Source organism: Mesoplodon mirus, assembly GCF_964341445.2.
Source record: "Mesoplodon mirus genome assembly, chromosome: 6".
Classification (NCBI taxonomy): Eukaryota; Metazoa; Chordata; class Mammalia; order Artiodactyla; family Ziphiidae; genus Mesoplodon; species Mesoplodon mirus.
In genome coordinates, this window is record NC_138982.1 from 26,560,298 (window position 1) to 26,580,589 (window position 20,292).

Here is a 20,292-nt window from a genome sequence, read left to right on the forward strand (position 1 = left end):
ACCCGTGTCCCTTGCAGCAGCAGGCGGACTCTCAACCACTGCGCCACCAGGGAAGCCCACTATCTATCTATTTTACATTTGGTAGTGTATATATGTCCATGCCACTCTCTCACTTTGTCCCAGCTTACCCTTCCCCCTCTCTGTGTCCTCAAGTCCATTCTCTATGTCTGTGTCTTTATTCCTGTTCTGCCCCTAGGTTCTTCAAACTATTTTTTTTAATTGCACATATATGTGTTAGCATACAGTATTTGTTTTTCTCTTTCTGACTTAACTTCACTCTGTATGACAGACTCTAGGTCCGTCCACCTCACTACAAATAACTCAATTTCGTTTCTTTTTATGGCTGAGTAATATTCCATTGTATATATGTGCCACATCTTCTTTATCCATTCATCTGTCAATGGACACTTAGTTTGCTTCCATGTCCTGGCTATTGTAACTAGTGCTGCAATGAACATTGTGGTACGTGACTCTTTTTGAATTATGGTTTTCTCAGGGTATATGTCCAGTAGTGGGATTGCTGGGTCGTATGGTGGTTCTATTTTTACTTTTTTAAGGAACCTCCATACTGTTCTCCATAGTGGCTGTATCAATTTACATTCCCACCAACAGTGATAAGAATTTTTTGTCTAATATATATAAAGACCTTAAAGAACTCCTATAGGGCTTCCCTGGTGGCGCAGTGGTTGAGAGTCCACCTGCCGATGCAGGGGACACGGGTTTGTGCCTGTGAGCCATGGCCACTGAGCCTGCATGTCCGGAGCCTGTGCTCTGCAACGGGAGAGACCACAACAGTGAGAGGCCCACGTACCACATACACACACACACAAAGGAACTCTTATAACTAAATAATAGAAAAAAAACCAATTTTTTTAAATGGGCAAATTATCTCAATAGACATTTTTCCAAGGAAGAGATACAAATGGCCCAAAAACATGAAAAACTTGCTCAGTATCATTAGCACATCAGAGAAATACATATCAAAACTATAGTGAGACACCACTTTACACCCATAGGTTGGCTAGAATCAAAAAGAAGGATAGCAAGTGGTGGTGAAAATGTAGAGACATTTGAACCCTCACATTCTGCTAATAGGAATGTAAAATCATGCAGCTGCTTTGAAAAGCACTCTGGCAGTTCTCAAATGGTTATACATGGAGTTACCATATGACTTAGCAATCCTACTCTTAGGGATATATCCAAGAGAAATGAAAACATATGCTCACACACAAAAAAATTTATACAAATGTTTATAGCAGAATTATTCATAATGGCCAAAAATCAGAAAGAACCTAAATGTCTACCAACATATGAATGGATAAATAAAATGTGGCATATCCATACAATGGCATATTACTTGGCAATAAAAAGAAATAAGTTATGCATATATATGCTACATCATAGATGAACCTTGAAATTACTATACTAAGTGGAAGAAGCTAGTCACAAAAAAATCACATATTGCATGATTTCGTTTATATGAAATATACAAAATTGGCAAATCTATAGAGACAGAAAATCAATTAGTGTTTGCCTAGGGCTGTTGGGGGGAGTTGGAGAGAAGTAGGGAATGACTTCTAGTAGTTATGGGGGTTCTTTTTAGAGTGATGAAAATGCTCTAAAACTGATTGTGAGGATGGTTGAAAATATTTGTGAATATACTAAAAACCATTGATTTGTATACACTTCAAATGGGTGAATTGTATGGTATGTGAATTATAACTCAATAAAATTATTATTTATTTTTTAAATGTTAGAAAAAAGGCAAATCATGAGGGCCCTTCATGTTGTGCTTTTATAACCATACCCACCTTTTCCCACCCCTTCCTATCTTCATTTCTATTCAGTGGCAATTATTAATCTGCCCTCTATTTCTAATAGTTTGTTATTTAGAAAATGTTACACAAATGAAATTATACACAGTGTAACCTTTTGGGATTGACTTTTTTTGCTCAACAGAATTTCTTGGACATTCATCCAAATTGTTGCATGTATCAATAGTTCGTTTCTTTCTATTTGTTACCCTTGGTTTGGATGCACCATAATTTGTTTAACCATTCACCTGTTGAAAGACATCTGGGATGGTTCCTGTTTGGGGCTGTTAGAAATAAAGCTTCTAGGAACATTCATGTACAAGTTTTTGCATCAAAATAAGTTTTTATTTCTCCGTGGAGTGGGACGGGGTGTTGGTGGGGGAATGCCCAATAGGGCAATAGCTGAATTATATGGTAATCTGGTATACAGTTTTTTAAGAAACTGCCTGTTTTCCAGAGTAGCTGTATCATTTTACATTCCCCCCAGCAATGTATGAGTGACCCAGTTTTTCCACATTCTCATCAGAATTTGGTGTTAGTATTTATTGTGTTAGTCATTCTGATAGGTGTGTAGTGAGATCTCATTGTGGTTTTAATTTGCATTTCCTTGATGGCTAGTCCTGTTAAACGTTTTTTTCTGTGCTTCTCTGCCATCTGTTTATCCTCGTCAGTGAAATGTCTGTGCCTGCTTTTTGCTCATTTTCTAATTGGATTGTATTTTACTGTTGAGTTTGTGATGTTCTTTATTTGTTTAAAATACTAGTCCTTTTTGCATAGGTGTTGTATTAGTTTCCCAGCGCTGCTGGAACAAATTACCACAAACTGTCTGTCTTAAAACAATGGAAATTTATTCTCTCACCATTCTAGAGACTAGAAGTTCAAAATAAAGGTATCAGCAGGGTTGCACTTCCTCTGGAAGAAAAGCCGTCCTTTGCCTCTTGCAGCTTCTAGTGGCTGTCAGCATTCCTGGGCTTGTGGCCACTGCCCTCTCTCTTCTCTGTCTTCACATCACCTTCTCCTCTGTTTGCCCGGTGGCTGCATCACTCCAGTCTCTGCCCCCATCGCACTGACTTATCTGTGTACTTGTCCAATTTCCCTCTGCCTTTTCCTTACAACGACACTTGTGATAGCATTTAGGGCCCACGTGGATAACCTCAAATAATCTTATCTCAAAATCCTTAGCTTAATTACATCTACAAGACTCTTTTTCCAAATAAAATAACATTTACAAGTTTCAGGGATCAGGACTTGATAGTTTTAAGCAGTCACTATTCACCCTATCACGAGTGGTTTGCAAACATTTTACTCCCAGGCAGTAGCTTGTCTTTTTATCCTTTTAACAGGGTCTTTCACAGGGAAATAAGTTTTTTATTTCAATGAGGTACACTTTATCAATATTTCCTTTTATGGATCGTGCTTTTTGGCATCCAGTGGATAGACTCTGCAGTCAGAGCAGGTACGAACGCACTTCGTAGAAAGGGATTAGGTAGTTGCCTGGATCAGAAGATGGAAATTAGTGGAGTCTGGACCTGAATAATACTTAGAAAGTAGAAGTGACCGGACTGGGTAACTGGACGTGGAGAAGCTAAGGGAGAATAAAAAATTAGGAAGATTCCCCAGTCTTCTGGGCAGGTAACTGGATGGATGCTGGTGTTACTGCCTGAGGGGAAAAGAGCCAGAGGTAGTCGGGCAAAGAGAAAGAACCTGGATCTGAATAGTTCAGATATCTGCAACCTGCCTAACAAAATCCCGTTAATCCAAAAGCTGCTCCTTATTTTGGTTTGAATACCCTTTAACCGCCTCCGTGCGGCAGGTTGACTGCTTCGGCGGGCAAACAACCGAGAAGATTCGTCTCACAAGAGGGAGCCCTTGCGCATAACCTCGAAGACGGGCAGCTGTAAGACTACAGAAACAGGAATCTTTTGAACTCCTTAAAATACCCGCCCTGAAAGGTGTCGGAGAGGCTCCACCCCTAAACACCAACAACTCCGAGCCGAAAAGCGCCGGACAACTGGCTCCGCCCCCGCGGGAGGGGGCGGCGGATGCCCGGATGCGGATTCTCGGCGGGATTGCGTCACATGAGGCCGCCCGGCGGGGCGGGACTCTGCCTGCGCCTTGGGCTGCGCCGCAGCATCACGTGACCGCGTCCAGCCAGCCAATGGGTGAGCGCGGCGGAGAATTTCGAATGTGGTTGCAGCGGTCAGCGGCGCGGTGAGAGAGGGTCCCAGAGGCTAAGGGGGCTCGGAGCTCAGGACGCGCACGGCCAGACAGCCTCGCGGAGCCTTGGAATGTGAGGAGGAGGGTGACAGCTGTGGCAGAAGCCGTGGCCAAGGTACCGTGGTGGACGTCCCTGCTGGAGGCGGGTCTCCGGGCCTCTTCCGGGAGCCTCCAACCCGTCCCGCTTTCTCAAGAGGAGGCTGCAGGTTTTTCGGGTGTGACACAGGGGCATCTTGACCCCTGTCCCCCTTCCCTCTGGGTCTCTCTGTTCTGAGTTCGGTGGCCAAAAGCTCAGGCTGTGGCGTCGGCCTGACCGGGTGCCTCTCTCTGCTCAGCCCCCCGACCTGCGCTTTGCGATGCTCTTATTTCCTCTTCTGTTCAGTGGGCCCGGAACCTCGCGCCTCGCGGAACTGTGTGACTTAAGTGATGTGAAAGTAAAGCGTTTACAGTAGTTAAAAGCCAGGCTCAACGTGAGGGCACACAAACTGGCAGGTATTTTTTGTGTGGCTCGATGCCTTTGACGTCCTTTTCTTTTGCTGCTTCTCTTACCCTGGAAAAGCCGGCACTGGCCCGTGTCCTACAGCAAGAGTGATGAAAGAATTATGATGGAGATCAAATTTTTTAGGTTCTTTTGAACCTAGGCCCCTTACCCGAATACTGTACAGATTGAGACTGCCGTCCGCGCTGTGACTGATTTCATTCCTTCTCTCCACCACACCCCCTTTTAAGACCATCAGCCTAGATGGGAATGAAACTTCTGATAGGGCATATTTCTTTTGTAATTTTAAGTTGATTAAATGTAAGAACGAAAGTTTTTTTATATAAGCTCTGCTTTTAAAGTAACCAAACCAACTTGCTCAGTTACCTAATCTGCCTGGCTCTCAAACATCTACAGGTTTGAACTCCAAAAACTCCATTGTGGTACGGTATTTTATACAACCCACTTAACATTAGTGTTTAAAAATAATAGTTGTGCTTGCTCTACTGGAAACATCCCAGTATATATTGTATCTGTATTGGCAGAAAGAAAATATTTAATGAAATCTACAATATCTATATTTAAGACCCCAGAGGAAAATAAGGAAGGCCTGGAGAAAACACTCAAGAAAATGTAAGATTCAGGAAAATATTTGACTAAGAGGAGATGAAGATGTCCTTTTGCAGTGAAAATTGTATACGTAGATTGTGGTAGGAAACAAGAATTATTTTTTGCAATTTTAAGATCTTCAAAGTACAGTCTAGGGCAAAAGAGGTTCATGAAAAGTAGTTTGACATGCTTAGTAGCAAAATACTGAAGCCATCTGATTTGCAGCATTGAAAGATTTACATATACTTATGTACTAATACACTCAATGGTATGGTCTCCTGGCAGTGCATGTTTTGCTACTTTCAACTGTATGTAGAACAATAATTACATAATGTCTGCTGTATGCATGATCTGAGTTTTAAAAATAACTATGAGAAAATTGGCATGTTCCTCCGCCCCAGTTCCTGCTTTTTCTAGCTCTGTGATTGTTATAACAGCCTAGTGAAATTGTATATAATGTTACATAGCATAACTAAACCTCTCAAGATCACCTAACTTTCTTGAGCATGTGTGCATATCTTAAGTAACTGGAAAGCAAAGCCCAGATATGTGTTTTTTGCCTCTGAACTAATGCTGTAAGCCTAATAAACATTAAAAGTTGGTCATAAATATAGTCATAGGAAACATAAATAATAATAACTTCAAAATATATTAAGCATTTCCCTTAATGCCTAGTATTGGGTTGGTCAAAAAGTGCCTTCAGTTTTTTAAGTAAAAATAAAAGACACGTTTTTCATTTTCACCAAGAACTTTATTGAACAACGTATTCACCCTTTTGTTCCACTACCTTCTGCCATTTTTCAGGCAACTTCATAATTCCATCTTCCCAAAACTTTTTATCTTTTTGAGCAAAGAACTGTTCCAAGTGCCTTTTACAGTCTTCCAGGGAATTGAAATTTTTTCCATTAAGAGAATTTTGTAAAGACTGAAATAAATGGAAATCTGAAGGTGCAATGTCTGGTGAATTTAGCGGATGAATCAGAACTTCCCAGCCAAGCTGTAACAGTTTTTGCCTGGCCATCCAAAGAAACATGAGATCTTATGTTATTCTGATGGAAGATTATGCATTTTCTGTTCACTAATTCTGGACACTTTTCGTCGAGTACTGCTTTCAGTTGGTCTAATTGGGAGCAGTACTTGTTGGAATTAATCATGGTTTTCCAGAAGGAGCTCATAATAAAGGACTCCCTTCCAATCCCACCATATATACAACATAACCTTTTTTGGATGAAGACTGGCCTTTGGTGTGGTTGGTGGTGGTTCATTTCACTTGCCCCACAATCTCTTCTGTTCCACATTGTTGTACAGTATCCAGTTTTCATCGCCCATCACAATTTGTTTTAAAAATGGAACGTTTTCAGGACGTTTAAGTAGAGAATCTCATGTGGAAATACGGTCAAGAAGGTTTTTTTCACTTAACTTATGTGGAACCCAAAAAATCAAAGTGATTCACATAACCAGGCTGGTGCAAATGATTTTCAGCGTTGGATTTGGATATTTTGAGTATGTCGGCTATCTCCTGTGTGGTATAACGTTGATTGTTCTCAATTATTGTTTCTATTTGATCGCTATCAACTTCAACTGGTCTACCCTACCATGAAGCATCGTCCAGCGAGAAATCTACAGCAGGAAACTTTGCAAACCACTTTTGACACGTTCGATCAGTCAAAGCACCTTCTTCATACACTGCACAAATCTTTTTTTGAGTTTCAGTTGCATTTTTACCTTTCTTGAGATAATAAAGCATAATATGCTGAAAATGTTGCTTTTTTTCTTCCATCTTAAGTATTAAAATAGCTACATAAAAATTCACCAATTTTGGGCTTCCCTGGTGGCGCAGTGGTTGAGAGTCCACCTGCCGATGCAGGGGACGCGGGTTCGTGCCCCGGTCCAGGCAGATCCCACATGCCGTGGAGCGGCTGGGCCCGTGAGCCATGGCCACTGAGCCTGCACATCCGGAGCCTGTGCTCCGCAACGGGAGAGGCCACAACGGTGAGAGGCCCGCAAAAAAAAAAAAAAAAAAAAAAATTCACCAATTTTGATGTGTGTTTTTTTGATGTATTTTTTTAAATGCATGCTGATATGACAGCTGTCACATAACGATCTAACAAAATTGTTTCAAATGAAGTTGAAGACAACTAAGTGCTACTAGAGCCATCTTATGGAAAAAACTGAATGAACCTTTTGGCCAACCCAGTGTATAGTAAGCCCCCAATGAGTATTTGTTAAAGAATAAATAAGTGGCATATTATAGAGCCTTTGTGTTGGAAATCCATATTTATTAAGCCTTCTGTATAAAGTACCTGAGGAGGATAAAATTGTGCCACAAATATTAATGTAATTTAAAAGCTGCAAATGTAGGTTATTACCAGATTGGCTATCTACTTTGGGCTAATTCTACAGTTACAAAGTCTCTATTTAATCCGTTTTTTATGAATAACCTGTGTTTTCAGTTTTGTTTTATATTTGATATCACCCCTTGAAAAATTAAATATTTTCCATTGTTCTAAAGTCCTAGGCAGAAGATGGCCAAGGAAAGATGCCTCAAAAAGTCCTTTCAAGATAGTCTTGAAGACATAAAGAAACGAATGAAAGAGAAAAGGAGTAAAAACTTGGCAGAGATTGGCAAACGAAAGTCTTTGATAGCTGCGCCATGCCAAATAATCAGTAAGAAATTTTCATGTTGTCCTTTACATCACTGTTTAAGATTAGATTTAATAACTGATAAAAAAAATGTATTCTCTTTTAGCCAACACTTCTACACTGCTAAAAAACTACCAAGACAACAACAGAATGTTAGTCTTAGCTTTGGAAAATGAAAAGTCCAAAGTGAGAGAAGCCCAGGATATCATCTTACAGCTGAGGAAAGAATGTTACTACCTCACGTGTCAGCTGTACACACTGAAAGAAAAACTTACTTCACAACAGACGGAAGAACCTGCTCAGGTATTTTGATCACAAAGGCTCAATTTCTTGGGAAAAATGTTAAAACCATGAATTAGTAGTTTAGATCAATTATGTTTTTTAAATTAATTACTGATAGCTCTGTTATTAATGAAGTGATGAGAACATCTTTCTTCAGTGCTGCAGCCCAGTTGTATGTGGGCCAGTTAAGAAAGATTCAAGCATATACCTGCAGCTGATTGAGGCTTATACTCATATAACTTGCTTCTGAAAGCAGGTAGCAAGTCAACGTATAAAAGAAATAGTTTAGCCTCTTGCACGGCCAGACCCTTTGAATGGCAACGATGTGAGTCAAAGGTAGGGGCAACCAAGCCAAAGGTCTAAAAGTGGTTGTGGAAGCAGACTAGTCCAAAAGTTTTAATCAGTGCTATTAATCTTAGCTTTTCTATGTGGTTTTGCTACACCAGTGGGGTTTTGAAAGGACTACCTTGACTGGGGAGATGGGAGGTATTTAAGCGCTTTATGGAGAATCATTTTTACCTACTAGTTGCCTAAATAAGGACAATTATATATTAACTCCCAAACAAGAAATATCCTGAACATTTTGCTGTCTGTTCTTCAGTCTGATTCTGTTTGTGTCCAGGAATGTATAGAAAGGCCAGCCGAAACATAGGAGATGTGGAGAAATTTTGATTTAGGGTCTTATCTGGGTCTCATCACACATTAATCCCTAGAAGAGAGAGGACGAGCCAGTTTCTCTTTTTCCCAGAGGCCACTGCCAGGGAAACTGCATGGGGCAGAAAAGAAAAGAGCAGTGGTGAGTGTCAGGTGTTAACACTTGGGTGTCCATCTGTTTGCCACGTCAGTGAAGACAGTTGTGTTGGCACCTACGGCAGGAGAAGAAGCCAGAGCCTAGTGATTAAGGTAGGGGTCTGGACTCGAGAAAGGAATTAAGTCACCTATCCATTGAGAGGAAGAGTCAGTGAAAGAGTTCTTGCTTCTCTGCAACTAAGGTGATTCCATATTTTTTCTGTGTATGACATATATAGAACATGTGTGTGTATACACATACATATGTACACATATAGCAACATATACATACATAATATAGTAGAAAATTGTCTATAAAGATTAGATACGATTTTTTTTTTTTTTACCTTCATGTGAAGGTTATTTAAATATTTTTCCTTCAGAATGTAATCTTCCCTAATTTTTTTCTTTTCCTTGTTTGGTCAACTAGTGAGGAAAAAAATTTCTCCAAAGACATTTGAATCTTCCTTTTCCCTTTCCAAATTTTTGCTGAAATCACACAGAGTAGCGTCAAGTGAGTACTCAGTGAGATAATCACAAAAACAGTGGTGAAAAAAATTCTGTTATTGTAGGCCTTTTGACATTTATGAGTGATTTTTGAATATTTATTAAAAGATATTGTTAGTTGCTGGGTGAAAGTATTCCTAGCATTTAAAACATCAGAGTTTGTTTTCTGCCACGTACTCGCTGTATGTGTCACTCATTCTCAACCATCATTGTATACATTTGCATCCTTGTTTATCAAGTCAATTTTGCAGTGCTGGAGAACTTAAAATGCTTTAATAAGAATGCTTTTCTTGGGCTTCCCTGGTGGTGCAGTGGTTGAGAGTCTGCCTGCCGATGCAGGGGACATGGGTTCGTGCCCCAGTCCAGGAAGATCCCACATGCCATGGAGCGGCTAGGCCCGTGAGCCATGGCCGCTGAGCCTGTGCATCCGGAGCCTGTGCTCCGCAAAGGGAGAGGCCACAACAGTGAGAGGCCCACAAAAAAAAAGAATTTTTCATACCTACCAATAACTAACTTACGTTGTAAGGATTAATCAGAAAGTAATTTCTAATAGCATTGTGTTCCCTAAGTTTTATCATGGCTCTTTTAAATAATTTTTATATCACTCTGTAGTTAAATATCCTCCTTTACTTATCTTCAGTAATAATACTAGCTTTAGAACATTAGCTATATTGATAATAAATTTAAAACTTTTAACAGGATTAAATTTCTAGTTGTTTCTGATGAACAGTTTTAACCTGTTCATTATAATGTCTTCATTTTATATGTACATCAAATTTCATAAAACAACTGCACTGAATTGGAGTGACTTAAGGAATCATACCGGGCCGCTCGTCTTCCTAACAGAGATCTACACACCTTCCTGTGTCTACACTGTGTTCTCCGTCTTTCTTCCTGTGCCATTGGCAGAAGTGTCTCTGCTCCTATCCAAGCCCAGTCCCTCCCCTTATGCATCAGATTCCCTTCTTTTCATCTCCTCTAGGACTTTGCACCCTCCTCTAACATTTACCTCCCTCTAATGAATCGTTCTAGCTACATACAAATGTGCTTCAATATCTCTCATCTTAAGAGGAAAAGAAAATAAATGGAACCTCTCCTGATCTCATTCCTCCATCTCCTCATCTCTGCTTCCATTCACAGCGGAACTTTTCCAGAGAGAACAGAACACTTACTGTCTTCCCTTCCTCAGCGTCCCCTCACATTTGAACTCACTCTTATCAGGCTTTCATCCCCACCATTCTGTTGTCACTGTGTGTCAAGGTCACCAAAACCTCCATGTTACCAAATTCAGGGGTCACTTGTTGGCCTTGAAGTAATACATAGTACAGGGATGACTCTTTGCTGGAAATACTTTGATCTCTTAGCTTTCTTAGCATCATACTCTCCTTGTTTATCTTTCTGACTGTTCTATGTCCATCTCTTCTGCTGGCTTCTTTACTCTTAAACATCAGTTGTCCTAGGCCCATCTCATCTGCTCCCATAGCTTTAAATATTGTCTGCCTGCTGGTGGCTTCCAAATTTGTAGCTCAAGACCTACACAAACACACACACACACAGTTACTACTTGATATATTCACTTAAATATTTATAAAGGATCTCAAATATATTGCATACAAAGCACAGCTCTTTATTTCCCCCCTCCCAAGACATTGGACTTCTGCCTCCCTCTGTAAGTCTTACTCAGCTCAATAAGGCAACCCACCCATTTGCTCAAGTCAGAAGCATAAGAAGCTTCCTTCTCACTCTGTGTCCCTACCTCCACCCCTATTCAATGTGAGTGCACTGTTATCGCAAAGCCTTCCCCTGGGCTTCACCTCCACAGCCATAGAATTCCTGTCCAAGCTGATATGTCTTGCTTGATTTACTATGATGACTTCCTAACAGCCTGTGCCCTTGGCCCTTTTCAATCCATGTTTCACACAGTGGCCAGACTGATCTCTTTAAAGCTCAGATCATTTTACTTCCCTGCTTAATATTCAAATGACTTCCCATCACACATAGACTAAAATCCAAACTCATGGTTCTCAAGGCCCTACATTATCTGGCCTCTGTGTGCCCACCTCTCACTGGTCTTTTCAGTGACTATGTTCCAGCCCCAGTGGCCTTTGTTTTCTGAGCACAGCAAGGTTTTCCTACATCACGACTTTTGTATCTGCTGTTTCCACTTCTTCCTCCTTCAATGGCTGGCTCTTTGCATTCTTCAGATTTCAAATGAAAGTCATCCCATCTAAAAGAGACCTCCAACATCAGTTACTCACTGTCATTTCAACCTGAGTATTTCCTTCATTGCATTTACCACCGTCAGCTTTTTTACATTTCATCTCCCTACACTAGCATGTAAGCTTTAAAAGGATAGTACTTAATCTATTTTGTAGCTATAGATTCAGTTCCTAGAACAGTCCCTGGCACCATAGCAGACTGTCAATAAGTACTGTTGAATAAATGAATGCTTTGTTATGAATATTTCCATTGTACCAGTGTTTTCTTTGTTTTAATACATTGACAGGACCGGGAAGTATGTCCCTCTGGAATGGACTCCAGTCGCGACAGCATCTCCAGGAATTTACTCGTGGAGGATTTACCGTTAGTATCAAATTCATTATTATGATTATTAATGCCAAGTAGTATTTAATTCTGTGATCCATTTATGAAAGGAAATTAGCATTATATTGACTCTTGTATTTGGGTCTGATGTTCTCTCTAAGAATGTATTTAAGAAATTTTGTATGTTGAAATTCTGTGCTATGTAGCCAAGCCAAAGCTTTCTTCTATTTAGTTACTTTTTTGATGTCTAGGAATAAAAAGCTTCTCCTGAATTTTTAAACTATTCCCTTCAGTTATATTTTTCTTGTATTGTGTTTTTATTCTAAGGATTGGTTATTCAAATGATGGTATTTTGCCAGGACTACAAATAGTCTGGTTTAGAAAAGAAATCTAATAAAATATCATATTTAACACAGCTTTCACACTGTCTTGCTAATCCACTTCATTCTTAAATACCATCAGACCTCATATACCTTCTTCTTCTCTTGGATTAAGTGTACTTTATTTGTTTGCTTATGAATTACTGAGATATAATTAGATACAGTAAAATGCACAGATCTTAATTACACAGTTCAGTGAATTGGACTAATGTACACACCCGTGAACCAAAACCTGAGTTAAGATGCAGAGCATTGCTGTCGCTCTGGCCCGGGGTTTCTCAGTCTAAGCGCCTCTGACTTTTTGGGCTACATCATTCTTGTTTGTGGGGCTGTCCCAAGCATTGTGGGATGTTTAGCAGCATCCCTGGCCTCCACCCACTAGAGGCCAATAGCAGCCCCCCTCGAACAGTTATAAGAACCAAAATGTCTCTCAACATTGCCAAATATCCCGGGGATGTTGGGGGGAGGGGGAGGTTAACTGTCCCCAGGTGAGAGCTACTACCATAAGCCATTCCCTCATGTGCCTTTCGAGTCTGTGCCCCCTCCTTGCAGAAGTAATCACTAATATGATTCCTATCCCCATATCAATTTTAATCATGAATAGTTTTTAAACAGTTGAATGTTAAGATATGACAAAATATTTATGTGATGATCAAAAAAGCAAGATGAGGTAATTGAGTTTTTATAAGGTTTCTAAAATTGTTATTAGTTGGTTGCCATAACTCTGTTACCTAAACTTGTACTTAAGTTTTGATGTCCAGAGGGGGAAATTCTCTACAGAAAATAGAGAATAAAATTATAATTAGAATGAAACGGCCATATTAAAGCATAAAGAATGGAAATTTCTTGTTCCATGAACCAAAGGGGAACAAAATTTTTAAAGAAAATTAACAGTATTAACTTCAGAGGAGTCAGTAGGTAAGCACCGTAGAAGTGTTCACTGCCCACAAATCACAGCTTGGCTAGTGATAACGCAGGCTCCTAAAGAAGGATCTAACTGAATTTCTTTAATGTATTTTATAAGTTGATCTGATTGGCTGTTTCTCCAGTTAAATGAAATGGTGAGTTTTGGAACGTTTTCAGGAGGAACTGTCCAATTTGATATGTTAGTTCCTCCAGAGGCAGTTGAATGTCAGTTCTAACAAATCAGCCTCCACGTAATCAGCATAAGTGTTTTTTGGTTTCCTTTGATATAGAACAGATGTACTGATTTAGAGCGGAATTATGAAATGATACTAAAAAAAAAAACTTACTTTGTAGAAAATCTTAAAATTTGTTTTTATTACATAATTGTTAAATAAATTTTTGTTTTTTATTGGTATTTTCTAAGGCAAGTTCCTCTTCAGGACACTGACTTTCCAGGACAAGAAGGATTGTATCAAATAGAAGGTAATACAAACGAAAATCTAAAAATACTGCTAAAGGCAAGATGAGATCTTTGGGAACAAGTAACATAATTAAATTTCTCTAATTTTTTATTTGTTTACCTTTTTAAATCTTCTTGTCTGGTATTCTGCTCAAAGCAAAGATCTGTTTATTTTGCACAGAATAATAAGAGTTTTAAAACACATCCATTTATTTTTCCAAATCTATAGTCAGAAACCTTGACTATAACTGTTGCTGCAGTTTACTGAGCCTACTATGTGTTACGCTCTGTGTTAGGCATTTAACATACCGTAGTTAACCCTCATAACGACCTTGGAATATATAGGTACAGACAGTTGGAAGGAAGTAAATATTATGCTCCCCAGATTTTTATTTATTTATAGTAAATGTGGGAAAACTACAGGATGAATTTTCATTAGTTGCATTTTTAACTTTGAATTCTAAGATTCTTGAAATTTAAATTTCCATAAAGTAAAACTATCTTTCTCATTTGTTTTTTTAAATTCTCAGAGCCAGTACCTACTATTTCTCAAAACAGACTGGGATTCGATTTGGATTCAGGTGAAGATAAGTCAACTGATAATGTCTTACCTAGAACTGTATCTCTCCGTCGCAGTTTAAAGAAACATGTCAACAATCCATGTCAGTTCAATTCCTTGGATGAATTTGGAATCAGTCATTTGTCAGAGCAGTCTTTGGAACTGGAAAGAATTAGGTTTGTAGACCCACCAGTAAACACGCACATACCTGAAAATGTAGAACAAAATTTTTATCAATGGAACAAGGATCAAATTTACTTATCACCAAAGCTAATTCATCCAGGACGATCTACTAAAACAAAAGAAGACATTTTAGAGTATAAATTAGACCAAACTAAAAGTAAGCACAGAGCTGCCCAAGGAAGAAAAAGAGAAGAGAAAAGAAAAGCTAACAAAAGGAGAAAATCAAAATCTGTCTCAAAATATAAAGGGAGCAAAAGTGAATATAAAAAAACTGTTTCCCAAAAAAAGCTGGATAAATCTGTCACCTCTAGGGATGCTTACAATTTTAATTTGGAAGAGGGTGTTCATCTCACTCCTTTCCGACAAAAAATGAGCAATGATTCTAAAAGAGAAGAAAACAACAATGAATCTGAAGTGAGCATCTGTGAATCAAGTGTTTCAGGAGATGACTCTGATGACCTCTATCTGCCCACGTGCAAGTACAGTCAAGATCTCACCCGTGAATCGGGTAGGAGTCCAGTCACCAGGCCTCGATCTAAAAGAGCACTGAAGCATAGAGGTGAAAAGGAGACAGAGGGTTCTGAGCCAACAAAAACTCCTCCTAGTAAGTGATTGACTTGTTTGCCTGCATTTTTAATGTTTATGATAAATGATCACTCCTGGTGCTTATATACTATACTTACCATCTGCTTCTCTGGAGGAGGTTACAGACTTACCATCTGTCTCTTTGGGGAAAGTTACAGTCAGATGAAATAGTCGGGGGCTATGGGGTGGAAATCACAGTTGTGTTGCTTCAACATGCTTTAAGCTAATTTAAATCCTCTCTGAGAACAAATACTACTTGTTATGGAGAAAGCAATTTTACTTTCAGTAAATGAAAGCTTCCAAGGCGAGGAAAAAACTTTTGTGGAGTTAAGTTGAATTAAAATGCCTATTACACACTCCCCTGAAACAGCCTGTTGAAAATGAAATCAAACTTGAATCCAGTGACCTGTAATTTTAATGGCTTTGCTTTATATGGTCAACTTGACAGGAACCACAATTTAAAATAATTTTCTATTTAGTGAACGTGGCCTAATTAGACCAAGAAAACCTTTTCCTCAATTGATGGGCTTAGTATTCTTTTGTAAGACATTTGTAAAACATCTAAAAACTGTGGCTTAGAAAAATCTTGCTTTTATTGGTTAGATCAAAAAGTAGGCATGGTTCAAATGTTGATGATACAGCCTGCACCTGCCCACAGAGATTCTCATCTGGGAATTTTAGTCTGGGGAAACTAACATAAACAGGCAGGTTTTATTCCCAAAATATTGTCATGCTAGTTCATTTGATCCTCAGAACAACTGTGACATGTAGGTGTGATCATGCTTGTCTTGTTTATAAGAAAACTGAAGCCTAAAAAAGCTAAATGACTTTCCAAGGTCAACCAGTTAGGTGGTGGTAGCATGCAAATATTTTTCTTTTTTTTTTTTTTTTTTTTTTTTGCGGCACGCGGGCCTCTCACTGCCGTGGCCGTGGCCTCTCCCGCCGCGGAGCACACACTCCGGATGCGCAGGCCCAGCGGCCATGGCTCATGGGCCCAGTCACTCTGCGGCATGCAGGATCCTCCCGGACCGGGGCACGAACCCGCGTCCCCCACATCGGCAGGCAGACTCCCAACAACTGCGCCACCAGGGAAGCCGCAAATATCTTTTAAAAAATATATGCTGTAATGATTTTAGAGTAAATCAAACAAGATTGGTAAAATGTTGATAATTGAAGTTGGGTAACTGGGGGCTTATTATACTGTTGTCCCCGTCTTTGTGTATACTTGAAATATTTCATAATAAGTTTTTAAAAGAAAAAAAAATACACTCTAAAGTAATGTTACTCAGAATTTGGTCCCCAGACCATCAGCATCAGCATTACCTGGAAACTTCTTAGAAAAGCAAAATCTCAGGCCATACCCCACATCCTTGAATCAGAATCTGTATCTCTCTTAACAAAATCCCCAGAAGATCTGTATATGCTTTGAAGTTTTAGAAGCTTTATTTCGGAATATAGCAACTGATCTGATGTTGTTGTTTAACCATATTTTCCAAACCAAAAGTTGGAATAATTAGTATAGTACAAGATGCTTATGTAGGGACAAGAAAGACAGAATATTTGAATCCCAAATAACCCTGGACAATGGTTAATAAGTATAAGTCATTTTACAGTTACAATTTAGTTTTTCTTGGGAAATGATTTGCTTTTTAAAACTATTTTAAGGGCTTATTTGTCTTAATAGTGTTCTTACTGTGTGCTGGGTAGCTGTCTCCCAATATAGATGTAGCTCCAAGTAGAATAACTTGGATGTTTATGACAGGAAAAAATTGGGTAACTTTTTAACCGACTAGCATTACTAGAGGAAACACCTTTTCTCCTGGTTTACCCAGAGAGTACGATTTAGAATTCTCATTTGTTTAATAGAATGAGTTTGAGTGGCTTTATAAGACAGTAAGAAGTCACTTGATGATAAACTTAGGAATTGAAAGAGATTGAGGCCTGGATGATTCTAAAGAGCAAGGTGTGACTAAATGAAATTGCATAGTTTAAACTAATTCATTATGCCCAAGCTGTCCTAGAAGAATTTTAATTTTTTCTTTAATTTTTAAGAATTTTAAGTTTTAGTAAACTATTGTTTTAGTCAGTTCTTCACAGCTACAATAATTAATATTTCAGTGTTATCTGGGAGGAAAAAATGGTGAACAAGTTTTTAAAAATCTTTGTTATAAAATGCTGGATTTTGTATACTTTTAAGATGTGTAATTGCATACAGTTTTAGTTCCTGTGTTTGCTTGTTTGTTTTTTGGAACCATATTCAATAAAACTTGTTTTCTGTAGGTGCATTACCTGAAACTCACCAGTCACCTCATTTTCACCTGAAGGATATCACAAATGTCCCCTTGTATCCTGTAGTGAAAACCAGAAAACTTTCTCTTTCTCCAAAAAAGAATGTAGAAAGCCCACCAGTGTCTTTGCATAAACGTAGGTGCACAGCCAGTGTGAACTATAAGGAACCCACGCTCGCTTCGTAAGTATTTGGCTTGTGGGAACTAACTTTTAATGATACACATGGCGGGATTAAGGTTATGGAGCCTTATTTGAAATACACCATTTTGATGAAAATCTGAACCGGGAATATTAACAGTGGCATACTCTACAGTAAATTTATACTGAAGAGTAAGTTAGTATTGGGATGCTTATAATTATGCCTACGAGTTCTCTTTACTCTTACAGGAAACTGAGAAGAGGGGACCCTTTTACAGATTTGTGTTTCTTGAATTCGCCTATTTTTAAGCAGAAAAAGGATTCCAGACGCAGTTCAAAAAAAAAAAAAGCATGAAGCAAGTACAATGAAGCGTTTGTTGGATGTTGTTTAAATTCATCCTACACCCTCTTCTGTGGTGCTGAGAGAATCTGTAAGATAGTGTTCAAGTGGGTTGAACTACTGCCATAGAATATTCTCTTGACAGGGCTCTAGATCGTGAACATTTCTTCAAAACTATGCTTCAAATGTGATGGTTTTTCTTAAACCTTTGATACATTTGGTTTATTTTTTCTTTTAGGTATAAATAATTGGACTTAAGCACTATAATAGTTTAGATTTTTTATACTGCCTAATTTTAGTCAAAGTGTATCTTATACCAACATTTGGAAATTAATGTTTCTTCAGATTAAGATGTTTCAATTATAAGGCATCTATTTTTCCCTTAAGTAGGTAATACTATGATTGAATGAATGATTTTGAATGAATGATTTTTGAAGACAGGCCGAGGATCTTTGAAACTCTTTGTACAATATTTGAACAAAATAAATCCTTGTCATTCACAGTAGGGTGTACCCTAAGCTGTTTGTGGATCCCTTATACTTGTTGTATTTGGTTTTTCAGATAAAATGTGTATTAGATCATGATTAGAATTGATGGTTGCTTAGGCTCAGGGACCAGGTAAGTGATTGGCTCTGAACCCCCAGCTCCAGGTGTACATTGTTCAAAGGGATACCTCAGCAAAATCACAAATTATTGTGTCATGGCCTTTCAGTATAGTTACTTGTTTAGTCAAAAATGCCAAATGTTAAATGTGTGAATGCCAAGGGCTTTTCTGTATTTTTGATCAATTCCTAAGGCCGTGGCCGGTGGCACCACCAATGACAGAAGTGAGGGATGCTCAAACTTGCGGAAGCCATGAATTCTCTCAAGCTAGGTCTTCAGACGAAGTGAAGCCAGTTTGCAGCCAAACAAACCTGGGACCAGGCTGTAGAGAGCAGACTGGGGCCAGAGCTGGAGTGGGTCTGGCCTGGCTTAAACTGTGCTCCCGCCTAACAAGGAAAAACCAGCTGGTTTTGGGTCTCTGCCTTTGCCTTTAAATCGTGATGTGACTTCTTTTCCCTGAGGTTCCTAATTAAAGAGGAAAATTTTAACTAGTTTAAAAAAAATTAATTCAGTGAGAGGGAATTAGTTCAGTTCTGAGAGTTTGAAGCCTACATTTGTATATACCTCTGTAAAATTTAAAGTTATTCATTTTTAAAGAGCAATAAAGTTTGTATAAGATAGTGTTTGTGTTTTTCTTCTGTTCTTTAAATATCAGAGGTAGCATATCTCCCTGGTCATCTTTCTCTCCAGCCTTCACCACTCTTACCCTTGTTGGACATTTCTCTCCCAAACCTTGGTTTTCTCTGTAGTCCTCGCCCCCATAGGTCTCCCATCCTCGCACGTCTCTTCTCTTTCAGCTTCTCGTTGTGGAACCGCCCTGTCCATGATCAACAATTTCTGTTTTACTGGGTGACTCTTCTAACCCTGACCTCAAGTTTTCTTGACTGCGTCTCCACATCTTCCTGCATTCCATGACAGTCACACCCAAAATCCTTTCCATCAGCCCAAGTTTTCCTCCTGTCCCTGAAGGAATCACTGGTTCATATGCCCTACTCTCCTATCACAGTCTCTTATTTTTCTAGTTTGTTCAGCCACTGCTCTTATAGCTGTTCTTTGAATTCATAGAAACTCCAGAATGGCTATCTTAATTAAGATTGAATACAATGTAAAGTTTAATTTCTCAGTCACAGTTGCTGCATTTCAAGTTCAGTAGCCACATGTGGCTCTAGTGGTTACCATACTGGGGACAATGCAGATGTACAACATTCCCGTCACCCCAGAAAGTTCTATTGCATGACATTGCTCTAGGCCAGCAGTGTGCAAACTTCAGACTAAGGACCGAATTCAGCCCTCTGCCTGCTTTCATATGGCCTGAAAATGTTTTTTATGTCTTTAAATCAAAAACTTGCTATCGATTCTGATGATAGAAAACACTAACTTTGAACCCCTATTAGTACTTACATAATATCCTTCATTTTGCCTCTTGCAAAGGCCGGCAAAGTCTAAAATATTTACTCTTGAGCCCTTTACCCCGAAAGCTTGCCAACTCCTGCTCTACACCTTTGACTGCCTTTCCTATTACTTTATAGATCTTTCTCTTCTGATAATTTTTCATCTATCTTTGATCCTCACCTTCCCTTCATCTCTAAAATCAATTATTTTTCTAAATTTGGTGGTTTTATACTTTTACAGTTTTTGTATTTTAATATTTATCCTTATTGTAGCATTTATCCATAGACTATTAAGATTGTTTTGTGTTTTCACATTTTACATGAATGTTATATTGTATATATCCTTTTGCAACTACTTTTAGCTCAACATTGTGTTTTTAGATTTGTCCACATTGGCAGATATAGATTATTTTCATCGGTGTACAGAATTTTATTATATAAATAAACCAGACTTATTCTTCTTTTGATAAACATTTTGCTTCCACTTTTTCATTATCATAAATTAATGCTGCACTGAATATTCTATATTCTTGTATGTGTGTAAATAAGTTTCCATGGAGTTAGTACCTAGAAGT

General features: G+C 38.7%; 1 protein-coding gene across 1 annotated transcript; it reads left to right on the top strand.

The window, feature by feature from the left end:
- Positions 1 to 3,990: 3,990 nt before the first annotated feature.
- Positions 3,991 to 19,973, top strand: SGO1 (shugoshin 1). Its single transcript, XM_082625788.1, has 8 exons — positions 3,991 to 4,146; positions 7,631 to 7,785; positions 7,868 to 8,064; positions 11,846 to 11,922; positions 13,594 to 13,652; positions 14,160 to 14,975; positions 17,237 to 17,426; positions 17,633 to 19,973. Exons 2-8 carry the CDS (start codon positions 7,644 to 7,646, stop codon positions 17,736 to 17,738), a joined length of 1,587 nt encoding a protein of 528 aa, XP_082481914.1. The 5' UTR covers positions 3,991 to 4,146; positions 7,631 to 7,643; the 3' UTR covers positions 17,739 to 19,973.
- The last annotated feature ends 319 nt before the right edge of the window (positions 19,974 to 20,292 follow it).